The sequence below is a fragment of the Pelmatolapia mariae genome, linkage group LG10_11 (genome assembly GCF_036321145.2).
Source record: "Pelmatolapia mariae isolate MD_Pm_ZW linkage group LG10_11, Pm_UMD_F_2, whole genome shotgun sequence".
Taxonomy (NCBI): domain Eukaryota; kingdom Metazoa; phylum Chordata; class Actinopteri; order Cichliformes; family Cichlidae; genus Pelmatolapia; species Pelmatolapia mariae.
The window spans coordinates 33,553,643-33,577,833 of record NC_086236.1 but is presented as its reverse complement, the minus strand read 5'-3'; the positions used below and the strand labels follow the sequence as shown (position 1 = coordinate 33,577,833).

Genomic DNA, 24,191 nt, shown 5'->3' with positions numbered 1-24,191 from the left:
CAGACCAGACATCTTTTCAACTAAAATATTTTGTATAGTTTACTTATCAAATAGCAGCATTTTCATAACTTACAAAAAGTACATGTAAACCTATTCATTCAAAATCTTAGTAATTTCAAAGGTTCATACAACAGACATAAAACACAAAACAGGACAACATGCTACTATATTGCTTCCAATATTCTTTACATTTTCTTACTGTCAAACTAAATCATCAATGACAGAAATATGGACACCACCGGTCGATGATGAGTCATCGTAATGCACAAACAAATCGCGAAGCTAATCTTAATCAGGCTTAGTTGGCACTCTCATCATCCACACAAATATAACATAGTTTCACATTGTATCGACAACGCTGGACTGCATTTGGACTACAAACTAGAATAGCTACAATAAAGTACATATAGATCATATGACATGACATATTGTATTCCACAGAAATGAATTCTAGTCATTTTCAGATAAGAGGATATGCATAAAGGATGTCATTGTTTCGGCTTGAGGTCACAAACGAGTTCCCACCTTATTCTCGCTAACCTATGCGCTCTGTCCGTACTATGCTTTCTTTTGGAGGCTGTAACTTGAGCTCAGCCAGTGTATGAATATTTATTCGACCTTGACTCGCTTTCTTTTGGGAAAAAAACAACGCTTCCTCTTCCCTTGAAAGGCCATAGTTCACTATCTAAACCTGTCTGCTTGTTCTTCTTAGAGAGGAAATCTGATACTTTGAGCTGACGCTGCTGGTTGGTCTTGGTGGGTGTCACAGTTTTTGGAGGCAGGTGTTTTCTATGCATGTTAGCCTTGTGAACTTCGCGGCCTGCAGAAATATTTTCATACCCTTATGACCTACAGTGCATAACTTGCCCACCAGCAGCACATCTAACACACCACCCATGAGAAGACAAGACAGGAGGAAGGAGAAAGAGGGGGAGAGCACAGTGTAGGAAGAAGCACGGACAGGGAGTAGGACACAGGAGGAATCTCAGAACAGTGAGAAACGACAGCATGCAGGGGAATAAAATGTTGAGAGAAAGAGGAAAGTTAATGAAGGGCAGAGAGAAATAGCGTTTGGCACGATGTATTGATCAGAGAGCCGTCGAAGGACAGCTCTCTGCAGTCAAGCAGTCCAGTTGCATTGATAGAACATATCCTTGTTTTGTGCTTGTATCTTATTACATGCTAAAATTTTGGGCAGTAAAAGGTTAGCCTATGCTGTGAATTCACTGGTGGCCAGATTGGATTAATGGATGACTGTGAAGCCCTCCAGACACATAGTGAAAGGAAAGATTTAAGAAGGCTCACAGCTGTTGCAGTTGTCACGCACAATGTTCAGACACAAAGAGTTATTTCGAATGCTTTCATAGCCATTTGACTTTCAAACATGATTTGTGAAAATGAAAAGGCTCTTCATTAAATTTTTCCAAAACATGGGTGTGGTTCTGGTTTTCTTGGACATAACTCAGCACCAACCCTCACAGCTGTGTATTCAGAAAGCTGATCATAGAGCTTGGGTTGATGGGGACAACAATTGAAAGATGCCTTTAGAGCTGGGTGGTGGGGGGTGTGGACATAACAGGACTGTGCAAGAAAATGCGATGGGAATAATTTGTCGTTGGGAAAAAATGTCTGCTAATTTAAGTGCAGTGCATTGGTAAACAGAAACGTCACAAGATGCTTGAGTATAAATGCTCTTGTGGCAATATCCCTTCTGTCAGTATGGGTAGTTTTTGTGTATGTGACATACATGTGCACATTAAAATATACTTATGTCCCAAGCAGGGATAGACACACCTTACATTGTGTTCTTAATGTCTCACAGTGCAGTCTTCAGAGACCCAGTGTACTCAGGATGAACACTATGGATAGCAGCACAGAAGGAAGCCAAGGTAATCTTCGAGTGCTTGGAAATACTCAAGACAATTAGCCTGCCTGCCTCAGACAAACAATTGCCCATAAAAGACAACAATGCCAAAACATTTTATGTTGTAATATGTGCTTCACTTGAGGTTAGTGAGCATTAACATGTTTTGGGAACAATAAAAGGCTGCCTGGATGAACTGCAGAATCATCCTTTTTTCCCTTTTTTGTCTTAATGCAAATTGGCAAGGACGGCTCACAGAAAAAGTGAATCCAAGCCTCTTTTTTTTTTTATTTCAAGTGTCGTTTTACTTCCCTTTCATTAGTGTATGTCTCTTGACTATTTGGTACCCTTAATGTAAAGGCAATAGTTTCTTTGTTCACAGACATTGGTTCATACAGCTTTACTTATCAAAATGCTTTTGTAGTGCTTTGTTCCTTTTGCGAACTGAACTGGTTAGACACACTGCTTGAAGGTAGTCTGAGCTTTCAGTTAAATCTAGGGAGTTACAAATGTCTAAGGTAGAACAAAAGATTTGCATTGAATGGATTTAATTATTAAGACTGGATTGCTTTCTTCATCTTTGATCCTGAAATCGATCGTTTGTCATTACGTGAGAGGCTGCGTCAGATCCAATGGGCTACTAATGGATGGACGAGACAGCAGCTCTTTTTAAAATAAGTCGCGAGGTTAGTCGCCACAGAGAGATTCTGATTCCATGGTAAAGGAGATATCAACCTAATTCTATAGCACCAAAAATGGGTTAAACGACATATTTCTGCATGTTTTGTGACTGAATATGCAACTATGTTTCAGTGTTTGTGCGTTTGTGGGAGCATCGTCTATGTGTGTTCGTGTAAAATATATTTATACATTCCTGTGTGTCTCCTCTATCCTCTCACATTGATTATTTAACCCCTGAACTATACTTGCAAACAGCAACAGTGAAGTTCAGACTGGGTTTGAGTTATACATTTCTTTCACTGCAACACAATATTTGATCCCTGTAAATAAAAAATAGCAATAGTCTAATAATGTTTTTACATTCAGATCAACCTGCAGTCACAGGTTTAAATAATCTATTTGTGTTTGAATGAGACCATGTCAATAAATAAAGGATGAAAATATAAAATACCCAGATTTAGAAACTTCAATTATGATATGAGCCAGAATTGAACATATGTCAACAAAGATGTTTTTTTTGTTTTTTTTTTAGAAATTATTCTCAGATTGCTTCCCCATAAACTGAGATGACCTCAGGTGCGTGTCATAAAACCACACCCCTGTTCACAATGCCTTCTGCATTGTATACAACAAGCAAGGTTTGTAAAACAGCTCTATTAGCTGGCTGGAACTTCATCTGACACACTCAACTCACCGGGAGCTGAGGTTTGCAATGAAATTAAAACCAACAAAACCAAACACAAGAAATAAAATAAAAGCTATGAGGTTTTGGAGGAGGGTGAAACCCTTTGGCCTCACCCTTGAATCTGCAGCTTGGCAGTGGACCAGTTCAGCTTACTCTGATCACCATCATCAAAAGGACTCGACACAAACTTTTAAAAAACATCAGGACGTCAGTCCTAAAAACACATTCACATATCACACACACTTATCTTGGTTGTCTCCCCCACCTCCTCCTTTGTGATTCTCTCATTTGATACTGAAATATTGAACAGATATTTGGACATTTCTTTTCTTCCTTATCCATTATGACTCTCTCTCAATTCCCTTCCATCTCTGTCTTCATCCTTTCCTTCTTTCCTCTTCTTTTTCCTTTTAGCCCACTTTTTGTGGGTTGGTAGCCCGCACGCCCTGCTCGTAGGTGATCCGCTGGCTGATCAGATACTGTGCTGCTTGCGTAGCGGCTGGCGACCCTGTTATGGTAACTTTACGGTTCCGAGTACCAGGAATGAACTCTCCTTTTTTGGAGATCTGGATGCGGGCTCCTGTTAGCTCCTGGTACTCTACCAGCGTTTTCCCTCCTTTCCCTAAGATGGCACCCACCAGATTCTCGGGCACAGCAATCTCAACCACGTCCTTGGCACCATCTGCCAGCTTCTCTGTTGCCAATAGGGAGGAGGCCATCAGTGGGGATGAAGCATTTAGGTAACCGTTGGAAGCCCCAGTAGCAGCTGCTAGAGACCCCAAGGAAAACCCACCGAGACCTGTAGCAGGGTGGCCCGCACTGCTAGAGGCATCGCTAGCATAGGAGGCCAGAAGGTTAGCTGCAGCAGCAGCAGCCGGGTTAGCACTAGCTGCTACTGCAGCAAGGACCCCTGAAGCAGCTGCTGGGTTGAGGCCCAGGCCGAGGGTGTTAGTGTTGTAGCCGTAGCTGGCCAGTGTGTTGAGAGCTGAGGTGATGGCCAGCAGATCATTACCGGATAAGCTGGACATGGCGGCAGGGAAGGCGCCCATTCCTGTCAATCCGGCCTGACCCAGAAGGCTAGAGGCAGTGGCAGCCGCTGCAGCTGCATTGGGCAGCACCTCGCCTGTATTAGCATAGGGGGAGCCAGTGGGGTTGGAATTGGCAACTGGGCCTGAAACATTGGAGTAACTTATGTTGAGGCAGCTGCTGCTCTGAGGGTCCTCCTGAATTTTCTGCACTATGATTTCCACGGCCTTTCGGTTCTGTTCGGGCTCCCCGCTGATGGTTACTACTCGCTCCTGCAGGTTGATGCCTTCTGGTTTCTGTGAGAGCTGCACCCAAGCCCCTGACTGCTCCATCACTGCTTTCACTGTGGCTCCACCCTTGCCAATGATCAGCCCAGCTGTGCTATTGGGCACAATCAATTTAGCCTGTAGAGAAACAGAAACACTTTGGTAGCAATAAAAGATAACATGAGGAATATACCATGCCTCAAATGGCTGACAGAAAGAGGGATGTCTCTCAGTGAGTCAGAGTACTATACCAGCCCCCGCTTTACTCAGCGATTTGTTAATCCCAGGGGTTTAAGCTGCAGCTGCCACACGGCTCTGTCTAGCTATGAAAGACTGGAGGTAAAAATAACCATATACCCTCACATTTTCCTGACCCTACCAGACTGTGGGTCATGGCCCAGAGCACAACTATTACTCACAACTAATAAACAAGGTGTTCTGGAAATGAACTGTTACTATCACACAGTGAATGCACACCCTAATGACCCCACTAACTGCCTAGGATCTCACCTGTTTGACTCGGTCAGGGTTGACTGTGGTCTGTGGCTGCAGTATGCTGACTGGTTCTGGTTTCTGGGCGCTCTGGGGCATCTCGCGAACTTTCTCCGCAATGAAGTTGTGGACACCATTGAGGGCTTCGACCGTACCCTGTATCAGACAGACTCGTTCTGTTGTTCCTGTTACGAGAGAGCAGGATAGGACAAACACAGCAGAATGGTTACTCTAACGTGCTCTGAGCGGGTACTTGGCAAGCAGATTTAAGGGATTTGGATTGGACTAAAATCTACATTTATGTTAAGATGTCTTGGCAATGAAGACTGCTCTTTGACATATCACAAAGACACCCAATTACTAAGCTGTTGCTCGCTTCCTCCATTTATCCAATCAATAGAGAAACAGCTGAAAGACTGAGCCATGCTTGGTTAGCAAGCCATGGGGGGGAGACGGATTCCTCTTGAATGATGTAATACTTTCAGTGCTGTAACACTCAGCTTGTCCTTGCCTTGCAGCTCTAATAGACTAAACACACAGTTGTTCTTCCTCTGGACTTTTTTCTACACCCACATTGATGACCCAACCGGCATTCTGTTGCCATGGTAAAGGGGCTGAGCCATGGAAACAGGTGATGCAACAGTGAGTCCTTTATACTCGCTTGCACGATTTTTAAAACACTCTTCCTTTTGTATCAAGCTTCCTGCTCTGCTTTTCTGTTTTCTGGCTGAAATTGAAATGTCTCTCAATTTCCTTTGCCAACCTGACATACGGATTACATTTGAGTAAACAATGAAAGCAACATGACCCACTCCCAAATGATAAGAACAGCTGAAGAGCCTTATTCCTCCTCATTGTTGGCATTTCCATCTTTAATTAAATTTCAATATTTCAATATTTTATACATATATCTGCATCTGTCTTCCAGCAATTTAGGAAATACTTAGTGAAAATTTGTCACATGTTATCAGCTTCATGCCACAGACATGTCAAATAATGTATTTAGACAGTCAATAGGTCAGTCCAAGCATATCAAGAAAATCTAATTGGATAAAAGTTCACCTGTACTGCACTAGACTTTATTTCCTTTGTTTTTTTTGGGTTCCTCATAACAGACATTCAGTATTGCGTCATGTAAGCAGAACAATAAATTAAACGGCTGGAGACTGGTCCTTTTACATTTTATTAGGTGTGTATACATCGATCAACCACCTATATCAGCCCACGTCACATCAGAGTTAATTTACGTCTCAGAATCGACTGGATTGTTGATATCCTCTCATCCAACTAAATTCTTATTGGTCAGACAATTGACAGTGTTATTCTCATCAGGAGAAAAGCAATCACTTAACCCAGGGGTCTCGAACCCGAGTCCTCGAGGGCCACTGTCCTGAAGCTTTTCCATGTGTCCCTGTTGCAGCACGCCTGAATACAATTAGTAGGTCATTAGCAAGACTCTATAGAACTTGACTGCATGCTGAGGTGGTGATTCAGCCATTGGATTCATGTTACAGCAGCTCATGAGTGAATGAACATGGTGCAATAAAAGTACTTTTAGAAGTATATTTTTCCAAACACTTACATTAACTTAAATTTACTTGAGTAGGGTTAGGGGTTGCCACTTCAGCATGCAGTCAAGTTCTATACTCTTGCTAATTTTACTAATTTTACTCAGGCGTGTTGCAAGAGGGACACATGGAAAAGCTTCAGGACAGCGGCCCTCGAGGACTGGAGTTCGAGAACCCTGACTTAACCCATCCAGAGATTGACTGAAATTTTACTCTTGAGTCAGCTCCAAACTAACTGACACCATGTCAATGAAATCACAGGTGTGTCTGGATTTTGACAGAGGTCCAAAAGGCAGATAAACTGTGCAGCAGTTTCCATATCACACCTCATCAACCAACAAGTCATATCTAAAAACATTTAGTTACCATCTCTGTCAAATGAGGCGACTGTTGCTCAGAAGGTAGAGCAGGTCGTCTGCTAAACAGAAGATTGGTGATTTGATCCTTGGATCCTCCAGTCTGCACGTCAAAGTACACTTGGGCAACATGTTGAACTCCGAGTTTCCCCCGACACGTCTATCAGATCATGAATGTGTGTTTGACAGTTAGGCAAAGCACTTAAGCATAGAATAAAAGTACTGTGTTACTGGAGGGAAAAGTGGTAAAGTAAAATTTGAGGGCTCAATTGGAGTAGAAAAGCACTATGCAAGTACCACTCCATTTATCATATCCCACCAAATGTAATCTTCCAAGCTTTAAGCTTCCATTCTGAACATATCAAAACTGGTATATTTAAACATTTTGGGTTGAATAAGTTTTATAACAAGCAGATGCTTTTTACAACTTCACTGGCATCAGCATCTGTCAGCAGCAGCAGCTAAACCTAAAACAAGCCCGCTCACTCATCTAAGTGGAGAAAAATCAGAATCTGTTACACTTTCTGTTTAAAACAGTAAAATTCCATGAATTTAATCTGCTTCTAATCTTTTCTTATCTCTATTTAGAATTAAGCTCAAAATGCTAATAAGTACAGTGTTAACCTAGCGGTAACGCACACACTCATCAAATAAATTGCACCCTGCAGCCCTACTTATGTCTAATGAAGATTTTTGTTGTTTTTGTTCTCCACACACAAAAACAGGAATAAGCTAAATTTCACAATCATTGTACTCTTACTCTTTTAACTCTCACCAAACCTTTTCACACAGTTATAGTATATTAGCACCAGTGGCAACAAAAGCTCATTTGGCATCTCTTAGTGTTTTGCTGCACCTGCCTGTCTTTCATGAAATAACAAAGTGACAGACTGCAGCTTGTGCGTGCAAGTGCTTCGCTGGCTGCAGACTCTCATGTCAGCACATGTATCACAGAACACTATTAGCAATATTTCATAATGATAATGGATATCATTCATCATATAAAACACACAATACTTTCTAGATATATACTGCATTGGGGAAATCTAAAAAGCCCAGCCATTAGAAAATGAATCTGTGACTGAACAGTGGGTGTTATTCCCTATTAAGCCTAATTGCTTCCATTTCTCTGTCACATTTATTAATAGCAAGTGTGCTGGAGGAAATGGTAAAAAGATTAATTCTTGTGTATGAATTGAACTTTCATATGCAGTCAGGATACGAACAACAAGGACAAAATCCCAGGAACCAGTATGTGTGCAAAATTGAATCACACCCACACAGAACTGCGACTTCAATAAATTCACCTTAGCCTGACTTATTATAATTTTTTAGACTGAGCAACCTCATTCCTTGAAAAAACCCCATAAACTAGGCCATCTTAAGTGATGTAACGCATCCTTAGAAGATACGTTGCCCCGAGTCTTTGTTGTTTCTGCATTAAATGCTGAAGAGGTCCTTCTGCTTTGCTTGCTACAGTAGTTATCAGTTAAACGTCTCTGCTTCTGCAAAGGTTTTCACAGACTGACAATTCTGCTCCCGTATCAGTACGATTGTTTTTGCTAAGAGCACATCTCATGATGTGTTACTATAACTTTTGTCACTAATGAGTCACTATACAGAGGATGTGAAACTATCTGAATTTTTTCCTCCACCCTTTTCACATCCTCGATTGTGTGCATCAGATGACAGTGTTGTAAGAAAAGCTCTACTCTTGAGTCACAGAGTAAGACCGGCAGCAACAGAGAGAAATGTGTCAGTGCCCCTGAGATCAAACATCTCAGTCTTCAGCTTTCCCCACGAGACCAGTGACTTAGGTCTTCTATCTCGATCCTAAAGTAAGAAAGTTTCAAAGTTTCTCTCTAGTTGACAGAAAATACACATCTGCATTAGCCGGTCCAAATCGTTTGCCTGATTTATTTAGACTCTTAGCCTGCCACACATAAAATATCACCCATAATTACTGTCATCACATCAGCAGATTTTCCAAGTAATTATTCACACTACAAATTGAGCCGAAAATTCTTTGTTGGAAAGCTCCATTCTGAATATATTCATGCCATGTTGTTGCAACATGGCATGCCTCTCCAAAATGTAAACACTGATTTTAAATGCGGGGATCTTTTTGTAATCCGCCATTGATATGCACAAATATTCCATTTTAGCCTGACCAAAAGTTTCAGCCAATCCCACTGTCAATCTTTTAAAAAACACAGTAAACACATCCAGCACAATGAAATAAGCCACTAAATTACACACCAATTAGTTTTATGCACCGGGTTCTAGGACACTATGAGACAAGTAGTCCTTCTTTCTCACTGTGGGCACTAATGGGATTTCTGTAAGAAAAAGATTCTGTCTGATTTCATGAAGAGCAGCTGTTCCAAATATGGTCATATCAGCACTAGCTGTGAGAACAGGAACCCCACACACCTGCTGCCCCACCCTTTTGTTTGCAATGTAAAGCTAATCAGGAGAAAGCTGGCTTAAAGCAGTGGCATTTTTTTTAAACACCTAACACTGAAAATGTCTTCTCAGTTATTTAAAAAGGATCCAAGTTGTCTTTTACTTAAATTGAGGTTAGTAGATAACAACAGAAAACTCTTGTTCCCTAAACAGATCACATTCATTTGCCTTAGTTTTACTGCATATCTCTAGCAGTTCCCCACCAAACCAGTGGTGCCTACACTGTTTATGAACCACTAACTTAAAGGGAGAGTTTAATGTTTTCATGTTTTTTCAAACTGTACATTATGCAAATTATTCTACTAGAATCCAAGCTGAAAATGAGAATAATAGTTTTATGCTACATGACATTTATGACTCAAAAAATAAAAGTACAAAAGTTAAGAAAGTAAGGTATTTGCAGGTAGCAGAACCTCAGATAGAGATTCAAAAAGAAATTACCTTTCAGCGTACTGTCAAATAAATAAGGCCACTAACAAGTGACTAGACCAACTGCTAATGTAGTAAGGTAGTGTGTTACAGCCAAGTCGAGGTCTAGCAATACCTGACCTTACAATATAACAAGATCCTTCAGTTGTACCAGTCTCCAATCTAAGGCCAGTTCCACATACTTCCACCAGGAAAAAAAAAAAGACTGGTGCCAAAAAACCTGGAGGGCCCAAGCTTCGAACCAGTGACTAGTGGGTATGGGAGGGGTTACAACAAAAAATAATTCTGCAATGAGTGACATAGAGAGGCAGATTGTATGCATCCATTACCTTAACTGCTGCTTGTAGTGCTACATAATTTTTAATTGTTAAACCCCTGCTGTAATGTAGGGTGTTACCCAAAAGACAGAACCTGCTTGGAACCAGCACTGCACTGACTGACATTGATTAAAAATGTCTATTTCGTTGGGTTTAATACTAAGTTATAATATTTAGTATTACTTTTGCACCGGGCATTTCGCAGCTTTCATGGTGTAACATTATATTTACTTTACTCCAAAACCAACCTTTCAGTTTGAGGCTTGCACAGAAGTCCTGTGAAGGACGACGTCATTTGTAAATCTATATGCAGACTGCAACTCTGTGCATGGAAATTTCTATTCACGGTTTATTAAGCCATGTGTGCAAATTTACACACAGCTCTTTTTCCCTCGACAAAACCCAACAGGGGGGTGGGGGTCTGTAGTAAACTGACCTCTGAGTGTAAAACTGGTGTCCTTTTAATCAACTGACCTTTGTCAATCACCAAGAACAGCAGTGATTGTGTTGTTGTTTTTTAATGCAATGATACATCCTGTATTGTACTTGCAGCTCAGGTCATCTTGCTCTCTGCATCATATTAGCACCAGAAAGTAGAACAGCACAGACACAATAGCACACAATTATGAGTCACTGGAGGCACAGCCATAAATCTGGGAAAAGTTCCAGTTTTAATCAGTTTGAAATCCTCACCTATAGTGACACTGTCCATATGGGTGCATGAGTATGTGATGCACATAGATAGTAAAACACAAAGTTTACTTTAAAGCAGTTTCTTTGTCTGCTCTTCTTTGAAGAAAAGACCTCATCTTATACTCTGTGGAATAGTGGTGGTTTCCAGCATGATGTCATGATTTTTTATGATTAGACAATGAAAAACATACTCCAGCGACGTCACGACAACCTCATCTGTTCTGTGCTGTACAAATTAAGATGCTGGCTGAAGGCCAACTGCACAAAGTAAAGGGTTGAAATTTGGCTCTAAGTTTATGTTCAAATCCCAAACTCCCACGGGTCTCTTTACAGCTGCTTGTCTGTGTGTGTGTGTGTGTGTGTGTGTGTGTGTGTGTGTGTGTGTGTGTGTGTGTGTGTGTGTGTGTGTAAGAAGGTGCAAGTAGAGATGTATATGTGCTGAATGCATAGTGTACAGCATTTATACAGGCTTCAGTAATACAATCAAGGAACATCTCAGATGAGGCTGATGCAGGTCATTAAAGAGTCAGCATTCATGTGTTAAAAAGTGAGCAAGCAAACTAAAGTTTAGCTAAAGAATTATGTCATGGTATCTGGCCTGAACTCTCCTGACTACCAGGAACCAAATCTGAACAAAACAGTGTGTGGAGAGGAGGGAAGGGGAAACTTGGCGTGTGCTGGAGAAGCTCGGGTGCAGCTGGGAGGGGTCAAGTCCACAGAGAGAGATTGAAATAGGCTATTTCTGGGCCTGCCCTGCTGTCCCCACGCTCACATACAATCATGCATCATCCACACCCTTCACTATCTCCGGTCATCCATCACCGTCGGCCACAGCAGGGCCCGGTTGTACAGATCCCCACCAAGACCACTGAATTCACGGTTTGAAGCTGTCCACTGATGGGTGGGTGATGTGGGGAGGGTGAGAACCACTACTGAGAAAACTGCAGAAGAAAATGGCTGCACTGGTTGTTGTCACTCGATTTCTTTAGGATGCAATTTTGAGCGTTGTGAGCGAGCTCAGTCTGCTGGTGGGTGAGCAACGATGGTGTGAACTGTGTGCAATGGCATTAGCATGCTACGCTAACCCAAAATGCAGCAGATTCATCACTGAAGGTCACACAGATGTGGCGCGTAAGTTTAGGAATCCAGAAGAGTTAAAATCAGCATCGTTTAGTCTCCACAGGCTACTTCGAAAAGCAGCACTCTCAACTGTTGTACAGTAGCAGTCCTAATTTGACTTGTGTGGGCCAGAACAACCACCCAATCAAATTCTTGCCAGCACCCTCTCCCTGAACTCTTCTTCTCACTCAACACGATAATGAGTAGGGGGATGGGCAGAGCAGGTGGTGGCCTATGAGCACATCCAGAGTCCAAGCGGGAAATAAGGATATACATATCACTCCTTTCATTTGTTCCAGTGCTTGAGTAGTAGCTGTAATCCATTCCCTCAAAATGGCTGGCCTCCTTTGTTGAGAATTTCAAGCCATGCCCTCCAAACACGTATACTCTCACCGTGGTTAACAGAAACACAGTGGAAAAATATTTCCCAACACTTCCTCCTTCTCCTCTCCCCCAGCGTTCAGTAATTCTTTGCCGCAGTCCAGTACGTCCAATATATCACATCCAGGTCCCAAAGGAACAGGCCACATTCAAACGATACCGCGTAGTTAAATTAAAGGAAGGATATACCTTTTGATGATCCTGCTGTCACCAAGCAAAAAACCTAATACAAAGTGTTCAGTTTTCAAAACTTCTGAAAAATCGCCCTACTGCCACGCTTTTTGTTATTTCTGTGAAATATATACGTAACGCAGTACAATTTTTTTTCCTTCTCCTTTAAAATACACGATGCTGTATCGAGATGAGCTTGACAACATGGCCACAACAAGTTATAAATAGATAAAGTTCAAATAAAATTAATTAATTAATTAATTAATTAATTAATTAATTAATTAAAGGAAGAGAAATATTTATGTCTTTTACAAATGATACTTTAAAGGTCACTGGACACTCCTTACTGTACCTGTTATAATGCAAAGTAACATCTTGTGCCAATGCTAGTTTTTTGAGGATAGCATGTAGTAGCTGCTAAAAGCAATTTGAGAACTGTCTGTAAGTCCAATGTGAACACATCTGGAGACTTTCTCACAAATCTACACACCTACATTTCCCATCAAAAGAGGTCATTTGCTCTTCAATACATCTAAACTAAAAGTACACTCCTACACAGGGATTATTTGCTTGCATCAGATATCACAGAAAACATCTGGACCTAATGAGCAGCAAGACGCTAAGCACCTGTTATTTTTCAGTAGGTTGAAGTGTCCTCTGAGGCATGAAGGACAAACAGCCAGACTCCTCTACAACTCAGCCGTTTTGTGTTTGGAGGATAAGATGGTTCAGCTTTGACCTCCGTATAATAGGGGTCAGTGAGCTGCACGGACATCCGTCTCCTGGTCTGAGTGACACCCTTCAACACAGCTAATGCTTTGGATGCATCTCATCTGCAGCACAGCATTTGCACTTACATTTCAGAGGAGGCGAACAAGATGGCAGCCCTGCATAATTTTTCCAGAAGTGTGAGACAGTTGATGTATTGCAATGATATAAATACATATAACAAATAAATGCGCAACCTGCTAGCTATGTAACCGCGTTGAATACAAGAAAGCTTGGCATCTCTTGAACCTGGTTCACCTCCCAGAAACTGGACTTTGTTCCCTGCAATAATAGAGCTGGGCGAGATATCGATATTTTAAAAAGGTTAAATGTCATGAGAATGAGTTTTTATGGTGTTATAAGATTTCTGAAGTCTAAAATCATCTAATGTCAGCATTCGTCTGGGACCCTGGCAACAAACCACCTTCCAGTGCTACAAGCCAATAAGAATCTTCTCTTTTTTTCTATAAAGAGATTAAGTAACCAATAGCAGCTGAGCTAAAATTCGTTCATAGTCCTGCCCACTCACTCTTTACTTTTTCTGGGGTCAGTGAAAGTGGAGTATCATAGCCTGCTGCTAACAGGGATTGGCTAGATATGCAACAAAGCATATTTTTATCAACAAAGATCACTATCAGTTTAACTGTAGGGTGTACTTAAAGTGTTTTGGGGGCTTATGTTTTTGTTATACCAGGACCTGAAGCCATTCTAGCTGGTTAAAGCGACCAGATGCCGCCGAAAGCAAAATTTTCCTTACGTAGCACAAACCCAAAGGCCCTACATGCAATACTGTCCGTGTTTATATGAAAAGATTTCTGATACATTTTTAAGTATAGCATGAGATAAGCCACAGAGTCTGACCATGTGTGGCATCTGGGGCTTGACCCCCAGATTTGAGGATCTGTGACAGCAAATAAAGTAATGAAAATTAAAATAGCCAATAAGTAGACACTTTCATGTTTTCCCATCAGCTGAATACCTGTCTCCACAGGAACAGGACAATGCCATTGTTGATTCATGGGTCTAATGTGGCTTGCGTGTTTAATGTATTTATTAGCTTCGACTGTATGCACACAGGTTAGCGCTCTAGGGAAAATGAAATGATGAAGGAAGACCCTGAACTGTACAAAGTTTAAGGAACAATTTACAACAAATAGTGAACTAGTGAGTGTGTGTTACTATCTGTGATGGTACTTTATTTGAGTCAGCATGGTTAAACTCTGCTGTTTGCTTCTCTCTACTCTTGATCCTTACTTATACTGAATATTAATACAACTGAACTCACAAAAAGTTAACTTTCATGGCCATATTTCTTTTCTTAACTACTATGAAATATTGAATCAAATGTGGCCCGGAACCTAACACACTCAAGACACAGACATGCTGCTCTGCACTGCTAAAATCTGGATTTTTGTAACTGTAACACTATCTGACAAACTACTTATTCACATACAAGAAAAAGACTGCGCTAAGAATTTGGCTGTATTTACATGTTAAGTTATCGTTCAGAGAGAAAGAAGCCGTGGACTGTTTTTATTCAGGATTGTATCGGCAGCCATGTCGTCTACTAACCGACTGCACTGCTCCTATTGTCTGCTCCTCTCTGTCATTCACAGACATCTTCCTGAAAGGGACAGGTGCAGCAGCTGTTCCAGTACAATTTGAGTCTTCAGAAACCGAAACAGCTATTTAAAAATAAACAAAAAAAAACGACCATCTGTGTAGTATGTTAGGCTGAAATTTGAATTTTATTCTGGGGACACCCGAGACTTTTAAAATCTGCCTGTAGAGATTTTATGTTGCATAACATAAAACATTTTCTACAGTAAAGCTCTCGTCTCACTGCACTCTTCAGTATCTCTTTGCTTTAACTTCACTGACAAAGTTCTCCTGTAGCAATCAGGGAGACACAGCGCCGCTCCGACAATAAGAAATAACTCAAAGTTTGATGCCATGGGTTAATGTGAACAAAAACAAGAAGCTAGTAGCCAGTGGACATCACTGAAGAATAAATAACTATTCTTACCTCACAGAAAACAGGGTCTGACTGTTTTTTATGCATTTGGATACAAACTAACCATTTAAAACACCGAAGTCACACAAGGTGAGACAACAGCAAACAATCAACTCCCATGTTTTATGAATCTAACCTTAACCTCTTCATGGAAAGCAGCTGACAGTAGGTAAAACTGTGAAGCTTTTCTAGATATACACTGAAACTGTTATTGATTCTATTAATAGACTAAAGCCAAAATACATATGGCAGTATCTTTAGCAAAGATTTAGCTCCTGTTCGAGTCCATGCCCCTGCCATCGACACTCTGACTGTGCACTAGAATCTGATACAGCACCACTTAAAACAGAGCTATCCCTGACTGAGTGAAAACAGTTTAGACAATTAAAATATATCCTCTAAACATCCATTAAGTCACCTGCAATCAAGCTAGGGTTATGTTTGATTTATGTTTTTGCCACATGCTAAATAAGCAAATATTCCAATATTTGCAGATGTTAACAAAGTCTTATAAAATCATTTTGGCACTGCGGGTTGTTTGTTAAAATCTTTTTCCTCTTGGGTGTTCAAATAAGCAGATTATCTATAGAAAGGAGTCAGCATTCAACAAACCCTAATCATATGAGCTGCTGGTGACCTGGTAGATTTTAAATATCAAGAAGAAATATGGAAAATGATTTTACAAAACGGTTTCTTAAAAATTGCAGCAGCTTCTGGTGGAAAAACAGAAGTATTAAAATGACTTTTACAGTTTCTTTTTTGTTGTTGTTAACAGTGCACGCATACTTGCACTTGTACCATATATCAAACGCATCTCATGTATCGCCATTCAGTCCTAAAAATATCGAGATGTATTCTTTTCCCCCGTATCGCTCAGCCCTGCGTCATAGCCCCGTCACTGCCAGCACACATTTCTTGTTTTTATTTCCAACATCGCTGTCAGCAGGAAAATGTGAAAAAGTAATTTTATAAATTCAAAGAAAGTCTGGAATTGTCTGCAACTGTCTACCGCTGTAACATCTTCATGCATGTTTAGTCTCTCAAGGACACAAGGATAATTAAGTTCAAAGAGTTCATGATTACTGCGTGATTAAAATGTAGTGCAATTATTCCTGGGAAGCCAAATGAAGAGGAAATATCAAAATCAGTCTTCCACTAAGACGTCGCTCCTTCGGCCGGGTGATGAGTCAGAAAACTCGTGTATATGAGCCTTTGTGATCATCAATCTTAATTACCGAGTGTTCATTCTTACCTGGGTAGAAGTCTTTGGATTTGGACAGCTTAATGGTGGCACCCGTCTCTTTCTGCAGTTGTACGATGGTCTGGCCACCCTTGCCAATTATAGAGCCGGCTGCATAGCTGGGGATCAGCACCTTCAGGAAGTACTCACCCTCCTCTGGGGAGAGAGACACAAAACGGGAAAGGGTCACATCTTATAAAGCAGCTCTGCAATTTTTGTATACACCAAACTGTTACCATAAAAAAAAAGACTATAGTAAGAAAAAATAGCTTTCACATAAAAATTATAACCAAGTTCCTGTATTCCTCTGGTGAAGGAAAGATCTAGAAGTAGATTTTGTCTTTTGAGTCTTTGTAGCTTTCAGTACATTCACATTCTATCAGAGATCGGTGACATGTTCTGTGTCCTGTCCCAGATTTCTTGTAGAGTAAATGATGACCTCCTTTCCAGTTTGCAGAGGTCTAAATTTATCTATTTTCAAGGAGTTTTTGCAACCTCTGACTGAATTCAAAGCCAAACCCAGTGTTACTAATCATTTCTCACACGTGAACAACAGGAAAGTAGAAGGAGCAGTTCAGTCTGAATCTGAAAATGTATCTTGTAAAAAACACAAACTCATTATCCATACAGTTCATGGATGCCAATACAGAGTGAGCCTTTGTAATTAGAAGACGCGTGGAGAACATATGGGAACCAATCCCACAGATTTGCTCAAAGGGTATACTGCCAAGATGGTCTAAATCTCCTCCATTTTGGAAGGGGCTTCTGTGGCTTACATTTGCTTGTAGCAGTCAGTGAGTGACAGAACGTCAGTTCGAAGAATTTCAAACCCGCGTTTCCCTTTTAGCTTGGGAAGTTCATTTTCCTACAGTGGCAATTAAGAATTAATCAACCCCAAAGTGGGCAAAGTGTCCGTCCAAGAAAGCCCCGATCATATTGAGTGTGTAATCTAGTAAAAAGCAAATCAGCCACATATTGAGCCCAAATGTAATAAAAGAACCTGCCAACAATGCATCAAATATGCTGTATTTATAGATGCGTGGCAGCTGGGTTTACCCACTGAATTACTGATATTATACTAATGACGTCATAGTAAACACTTGATACAGGTGCGTACTTAGTATACCAAAGCACTGATACATAATCTGCCTTGCATGCTGATTTGGATGCAATGACGTCATGTTCGATCCTTTTTCAGCTGCCTCAAGGGTGACGTCACTGGAGCGGGCAGAGATGTAAAAAGGCACTGTCCACGTTTGTCTGAAGAGATTTCTGATGCATTTTCAAGCACAGAGACAAGATCGCTTTTTGACGGCAAAGCTACGGCGTCTGTCACCACATCGCTGCGTCCCGTGTCAAGCCGAGGGTATCGAATGTGGGAGCTTGACCGGCGCAGTGGATGGACGGATTGAGGTGGACCAACCTGTTGCCTCAGTTATGCCCTCATTAGAATCAGATGTGAATGAACATGGCACTGTGACATGAAGGGATTTCACAGCCTACATGTTACTTCTTCTTATTGCATTAATATGCCCCTCATGTTTCATTCAGACACAGGCTTGTTGTGGTGCACATCACCCAAAGCCAACAGCTCTGACAAATGCACATGATTGGCATGCCATGATGGTTAATTTCACCTAATTGTCCATACTCGTGTGAGATGTCCAAATTCACAGGACTGCTACATTAATATGAAATGACACATATGAACGTGATGAACAGCTCGTGGTGCTGGTCAATATGTTGGTCTTCTCAGAACAAAAGGACGATTTGCAAAACTCACTCTAATCACCCCTGCTTCTCTCACAATGAGCAACAATAAAATGACCTTGGAGAACAAATAAGCATGATTCATGACTGACATGGTTGCTGTAAAGCTTTTCAGCCCTCCATCACCCTATCACGAATATTGGCTACCGTAGCCACACAAAGAAATTCATTTGAATGATGCTGATTGCAGGATCTAAACATCCAACGACCTGTTGTTGACAGACAAGCCCAAACCCACTGCGTAACTTTCTGCTCATCTTCAGCCAGAGTAAACCCAGCAGGGGAGGAAGCCACTAAGATTCCCTCCATCGCCCTTACAGCCACGTTTGCTGTCATTAGTCAATAATTAATTCTGTCCTAGTGTCTGAGATCACAGTAACAGGTTTTAATGGCGTCATGTGGTAGAGTAAACATGGCAATCTGTTGCTGCAATCCGCCAGGGAACGGGAGCAGTGGGGCACATTGGGAAGCTGAGCCAGTGGGGTGTTAGTTCAGACCCCTGCTTCCAGTGCTGGAAGGATGGCTTGGAGACGTGGACTTTGAGCCAAATGTGTTTAGTTAAGTCACTGGAGGGGGGTGGGTCAGAAGGAAATGCCTTGTGACCGTACTCCCTCCTTCTCACTACCCCTCCAAGTACCCATTCTGCATTTCAATGGACTAACCTGCTCCTGACAGCCAGCAAGGACGACGGAACTCAAATGAGCAATAATGAACAAATGAGCTCTCGGTGTGTAAAATTGCATGTAGTCTAGCACGATGGATCAATTCAACAAGTCAGACAAAAAGAGTTTGAGGCTTACCCATTCTGAGATCTGCTGCTTCTCAAGTCCTCTGTCAGATCGCCATCAATGCCGGGACACAATCTCTAAATGGGATCTTAACATTAGCCTAGGCATAGGTGCAATGGTAGTGTTGAGGAATGCGGCCAGTCGACCTTTTTCACCGAGGTCTAATTCATCAGTGGGTGCAGAAAAAGAGATTTCACCGCAGCATCCGAGCCATGCCTGCAGCTGGCCAGAGCCTCAATTGTCCAAGAAAATGCTAATGCAGGCTCTCGGTGTTTTCAGTGAAAGACGGCACGCATTGTTCAAGCCTGCATCAGTTTGAAGGGGGGGGTCTTCCCTGCCGCATCACCCTTTTCACTGCTCTCATCCATATTCATCGAGTGGCCTGTCTGTCTGCAGCAGCACGCAGGACTGACGCCTCGCTCGGCCAATGGGTAGCCTGCTTCCTCCGGCACGTCATATCTCCACCCCCTGATGCCGGTCCCAAAAAATTGAATTTTCTCCCCTACTCCGCCTCTTTTGACGCAGCACTATAAAGTATGGCAGTCCATTCACTCACTTTTTTTAGTGGAAAGTGACAAAGGTGAAGTGGCGGGGGGAGCGGGTTTCAGCGCTGAGCACAGAAGCATGTGGAGTGACCTTCAATAGTGGCTGAAGAGGTGTATGGAGAACATAAGCAGATGATGAAGGAGGTGGAGGAGGAGTGATCTGAGACGGCGTGCCTTACGCCACCCACCCTCCTCCTCTCCTTTTCCCCACCCCCAATCCCTTAGACGGCCATGTTTGAGAGGGCGGAGGGGCTCATCAACCATTGCAAATGGCAGTGCCGCAGAATGGTGGAGGGGGGTGATGAAGCCAATCACTACGACTATAAATCTTACACCGAGAGGTATCTCAAGCGAGCGTAAATGTGTGTAAAAACTGCAGCGTGAGCATGTCAGTGTCTGTGTGTGGACCTGAGGGTGGCAGGTTCATTTTATGGTGATTTCCAGGGAAACTGTTAAAAAAGCAGCCTTTTTCCTGGCTTTTTGATGACTTTCATCCACAAATCAAACCTGAGCATCGTGGCCCATTTGGCTTTGGAAGGAATGCCTTCCAGAAAATTCTAGCAGTCTCATTCACTGAGAGATGCTCTGGTATATAGACACAGTTCCCCTGTAGACTCCACTCCCTCCAAATGGTCTATCTCTCTCTGCTTTTCTCTGTCTTCATTTCTATCGCTCTCTCATTCTCTCTTTAACTGCCACCTGGCAAATTCACAGTCCACTCACGTCACATCGCTCTGCAAGGGCACCTGTGTCCTTCCCACCAAAAAATTAAAAAAAGAAAAACAGCTCACATTCCACTGCCAACCTTTCCATTAGCAACATTACGAGATCATACCTAATCCCTGAGCCACACAACCTTTTTGGAAGGCACATGCTTGGCAGCAACATGGGCTCAGAGTGTGGGTAATTAGAAAGAGGAACGAATAAAAGATGTTCACTTTAAGGAGAGAAGAGCAACGCTGATAAAAGAGGAGCAATTTTTTTCCTCGTTCAGTGTCCACAACTCTTAATGCACAACCAGGGGATTGCTTTGAAAGAGCACGGCTTCCTTCTCTTTGTTGTAACTGCCAGTCATGTTAATGATCGGTTCGGTAGGAATAGCATGATCAATATCAGACGTAGTCAAGGGCTTGGTGATTACAAGCATGATTGAAGATTATCAGGCTGTCTAGCCCTACTGCTAACAGAAAGGCTGGGGGTTTGCATTGTTACATGCGATGCATGCAGATCATATGAGATGAAACAGGAGGTGACATCAAAAAATGTTACATAAAGCAGAGGGGGGGATATCTATGAAACAGCTGTTTTGTATAGGTCGTTACAAACCTCTGAATGTGCATTTCAGGTAAGCAAGGATACGTGACTATGTTTCAGTAAAACTGTCAAACTCAGCCTTATTGCTTTGGATGCTTTTATTATTATAAAATGCAGTATACACGTTTGCTGGGATTTCAGTATAAAGGCAGTATATGCTGCAAGGTGGCCATATAGAGGTGCTGCTTGACTATACTCAGGTTAGCTAACTAAACTGCAAATGTTACTACACTGGTTGTAAATTGAATTAGCCTTAAGTTGCCAGGGGCTTTTTAGCATGCATAGCAGCGCATCCTTTAGATTTTAAAGGGAAACACCATTTCATAGCTGAGCACAGACCAAACATACATCTTTTCTTCAAAGCCCTACAAAACTAAATTGTTATGCTACAGTAGGCTCATAAAGTTCTTCAATCTTCACATTTATTTATGCACACTCATTATAATTTGCTATGTGAATTACCTGTCCACCTTTTTTTTTCAAAATAAGAGGAAGTTTGGGGATGAGACGCTAATGATTACAAATGGGATTTTCACTTTGTTTTCCTTGATTAAGCAATCAGGTATTCTCCACACTGATACAATCTCTTTCAGGAAGTCATCTGAATCACCCCTGAGACAACAAGACAGCCTCTTCAGAGTTAGACATTCATCAGCACACAATTAATTGTGCGGCTGCGTTTTCTGAAAATACGATGGAGGCGTGATGCAGAAACGAACACAGAGTGGGGCTGGTAAAACGCTGTCTGATGCCATCATACAAAACCCAGCACTAAAAAACCTGAGCTGTCTGTGTAGTGAATTATATATATATTTTTTAGAATCTACCCAAATGTTCAAAATTTCAATTCACACCACCAGGATGGGAACAATGCGGCAATGTCTCTGTGCCGCAGCTAAATGGTGAAAACTCTCCTAGAAGCAGGAACGCTGCGTGACTTCTCTTTTCTACAGTGGTTTTAGGGGTGCTAATGGATGACATATGGTGGTTGGATGTGTTCTAAAATACTGTCTGGTAGCTCGATGGTCCTTGCGTATCTTGCTGAAATTACATTTCTGGGGTTCAGTGAAGTGCAGCAAAGATGCACTCGTACTGTCAGAAATGGGATATAATGCTGCCATCACTGAGTGCTGGGCTGTCAGGGACACAAAGACAAAAAGAATTTCAGTGACATATGGCGAAGAAACTGCTTGTTCTCTGCAGACGTCTAATTAACAACAAGTTCTCGAATAAGTGGTCCCTGTGAGTTGCAGACCAGAACAATCACGAGCTGGAATAAGATGTACAGGAGCTGGAATCAACCATCCTCACTGCTGCACTCCAGCATCTTACTGACAAATAATAAAGCATGAGCGCTCCACACTCCTCCACAAAAACAAATCAGGATCAATTTGTTCAAATAGCACTGCAGTGTTTCTGTAGTACCCTTCTCCTGCACCTCACCATTCCCCCATTTAAAATGACGTTTGCCTTCAATTTAATGCATAGATTCTCATGCACGATTCTGGACTACAGCACCCAGCTCTGCTTCTCAAGCACTTACATGCTTTCAATTAGTGTTCTAGTGTTTTACAGTTGTTCTCTTATCATTATACAGAGGCAGGCTAGAAGGTGGCATGTCAGACATCATGAGGCTAAAACAATTCCAAACAGATGCTGAGTTCTGGCTCAGCGCACACCCTATAAATAACCTGGGTTTACTAGGAATTGGGCCTGCAAGTGCTGATGAGCGCAAACCCTACAGGGTGGTATGAGTTTCATCTGTTGGCTTTTTTGCTCATTTCACCTTAAAAGCACAAAAAAGAAAATTTAAAAAAAATCAGAAAACTCCAACTCAGCATAAATCAGGATTATGATGCTCTAATCTCACAAATCACCAACACAATAATACGCTCTGTTGTTTCTCCACTTGTTTTCAAATGCTCACAAATCAACACTAAAGTGTCCAAGATCAAAGAGCAGCTTCCTTTAGGACTGAACAGTGCACTGCTAAAAGTTTGGCTCACATACTTGTCATATTTGTACTGGTCAAAGGTAAAGGTGAGTGCTTTGCAGATCCTATGATTCAGGGCCCAGGCATCAGTACTGATTCACATTCGGGGTAACGTTTGAAGACTGTGATGACATTTCTGTCACTCCTCCTTAGATTTGTCTAGTCTCTGCCTCTGCAAAAGAAACCTGTGCCTAATGTTCCAACAGACACAAACTCTGATGAACAGAGACTTCGGAGAACTTTTATGTTAAATAAGGTGCACACAAATCATCAGCTGTCTACTGAATGACAACTTGCCAGCACACGCTCCAGATGTGGAATAGAAAGGTTGCCGAGTTCAAATTCTGAGCTGACCTAAGATGAGGAGGCCGCTCACTCAGTCGGGCTGCTCGAGCATGCAGCGTATGAAGTAACAGCCATAAACACAGTATCTCAAAGTGCCAAGTGCACAGGTGCTGCATGTTAAAGCCAACATGCCGCCCAGAACTGCTCATATGGGGCTTCGGTATCACACTGAAGGCTGTGCTTTGCCGTTGCGCACAACAAAGGCTCAGAGTTAATGTGGAGAAGAAGAGGTAGATGGGCTGCTGGTTATTGCTTTTCTCTTACCTCCAGTGTTGGTGCGTTTGGTACAGCCGGCCTCCTCAGCCGGAGTTTCCAGCGGCCGTTTGCGGGAGTCTGGGTTATCGGCGTCCATATGGGTCTGCTGCAGGCTGTGGAGATTTGGATTTGTGTATATCCCGTTGTGGTCAACGGCTGCTCCGCCACCACCACCACCGGCCATCATCATCTTTCCTCCCCGGAGCTGTAGATAAAATTGCGCTATTCCCCCGTCTTTCTCACACACTCACAGCGCCCTCATCACCACATAGCCGTGCACCGTGATATGAACGACAAGTTTTGGGGGCTCGAAGCGGTCTCAAAACGATAAACACCAGGATCAGGGTTTCCTCTTTCCTCTGCTCGTCTGGCTGGTCCCTCACGGAGCTAAATATAAGAATTCCATTGAGTGAAATGCGCTCTTTTAATGCGCTCTCCGTCGCTCCAACAGCATGCTCCTTATTGTTGACGCGCAAAACAACCCGCGCCTTAAAATAAAAAAAGCAACCCCACACTCCGAGAGAAGACAAGTGCAACAGCTTCGCAGAGGTGGAAAACGTCTTTCTTAACTTCTCTTAACGCCATACTTCTCTTTTAAGTCCAGTGCGATGAGTGCAGCTGTTGTTATTGTTGCCTTTGTAGTGC

The 24,191-nt window shown here is 42.1% G+C and overlaps 1 protein-coding gene across 2 annotated transcripts; it reads right to left on the bottom strand.

Annotated features, from left to right (window-relative positions):
• Positions 1-3,001: 3,001 nt before the first annotated feature.
• nova1 (NOVA alternative splicing regulator 1) lies at positions 3,002-24,123 on the bottom strand. 2 transcript variants are annotated; one of them, XM_063487163.1, is made up of 4 exons: positions 23,556-24,123; positions 16,549-16,692; positions 5,033-5,199; positions 3,002-4,660 (listed from the first exon to the last, which is right to left on the bottom strand). In XM_063487163.1, exons 1-4 carry the CDS (start codon positions 23,734-23,736, stop codon positions 3,641-3,643), a joined length of 1,512 nt encoding a protein of 503 aa, XP_063343233.1. In that variant the 5' UTR covers positions 23,737-24,123; the 3' UTR covers positions 3,002-3,640. The 2 variants fall into 2 exon arrangements, with proteins under 2 accessions (XP_063343233.1, XP_063343234.1); XM_063487164.1 differs by lacking the exon at positions 23,556-24,123 and adding an exon at positions 19,107-19,233.
• Positions 24,124-24,191: the final 68 nt, after the last annotated feature.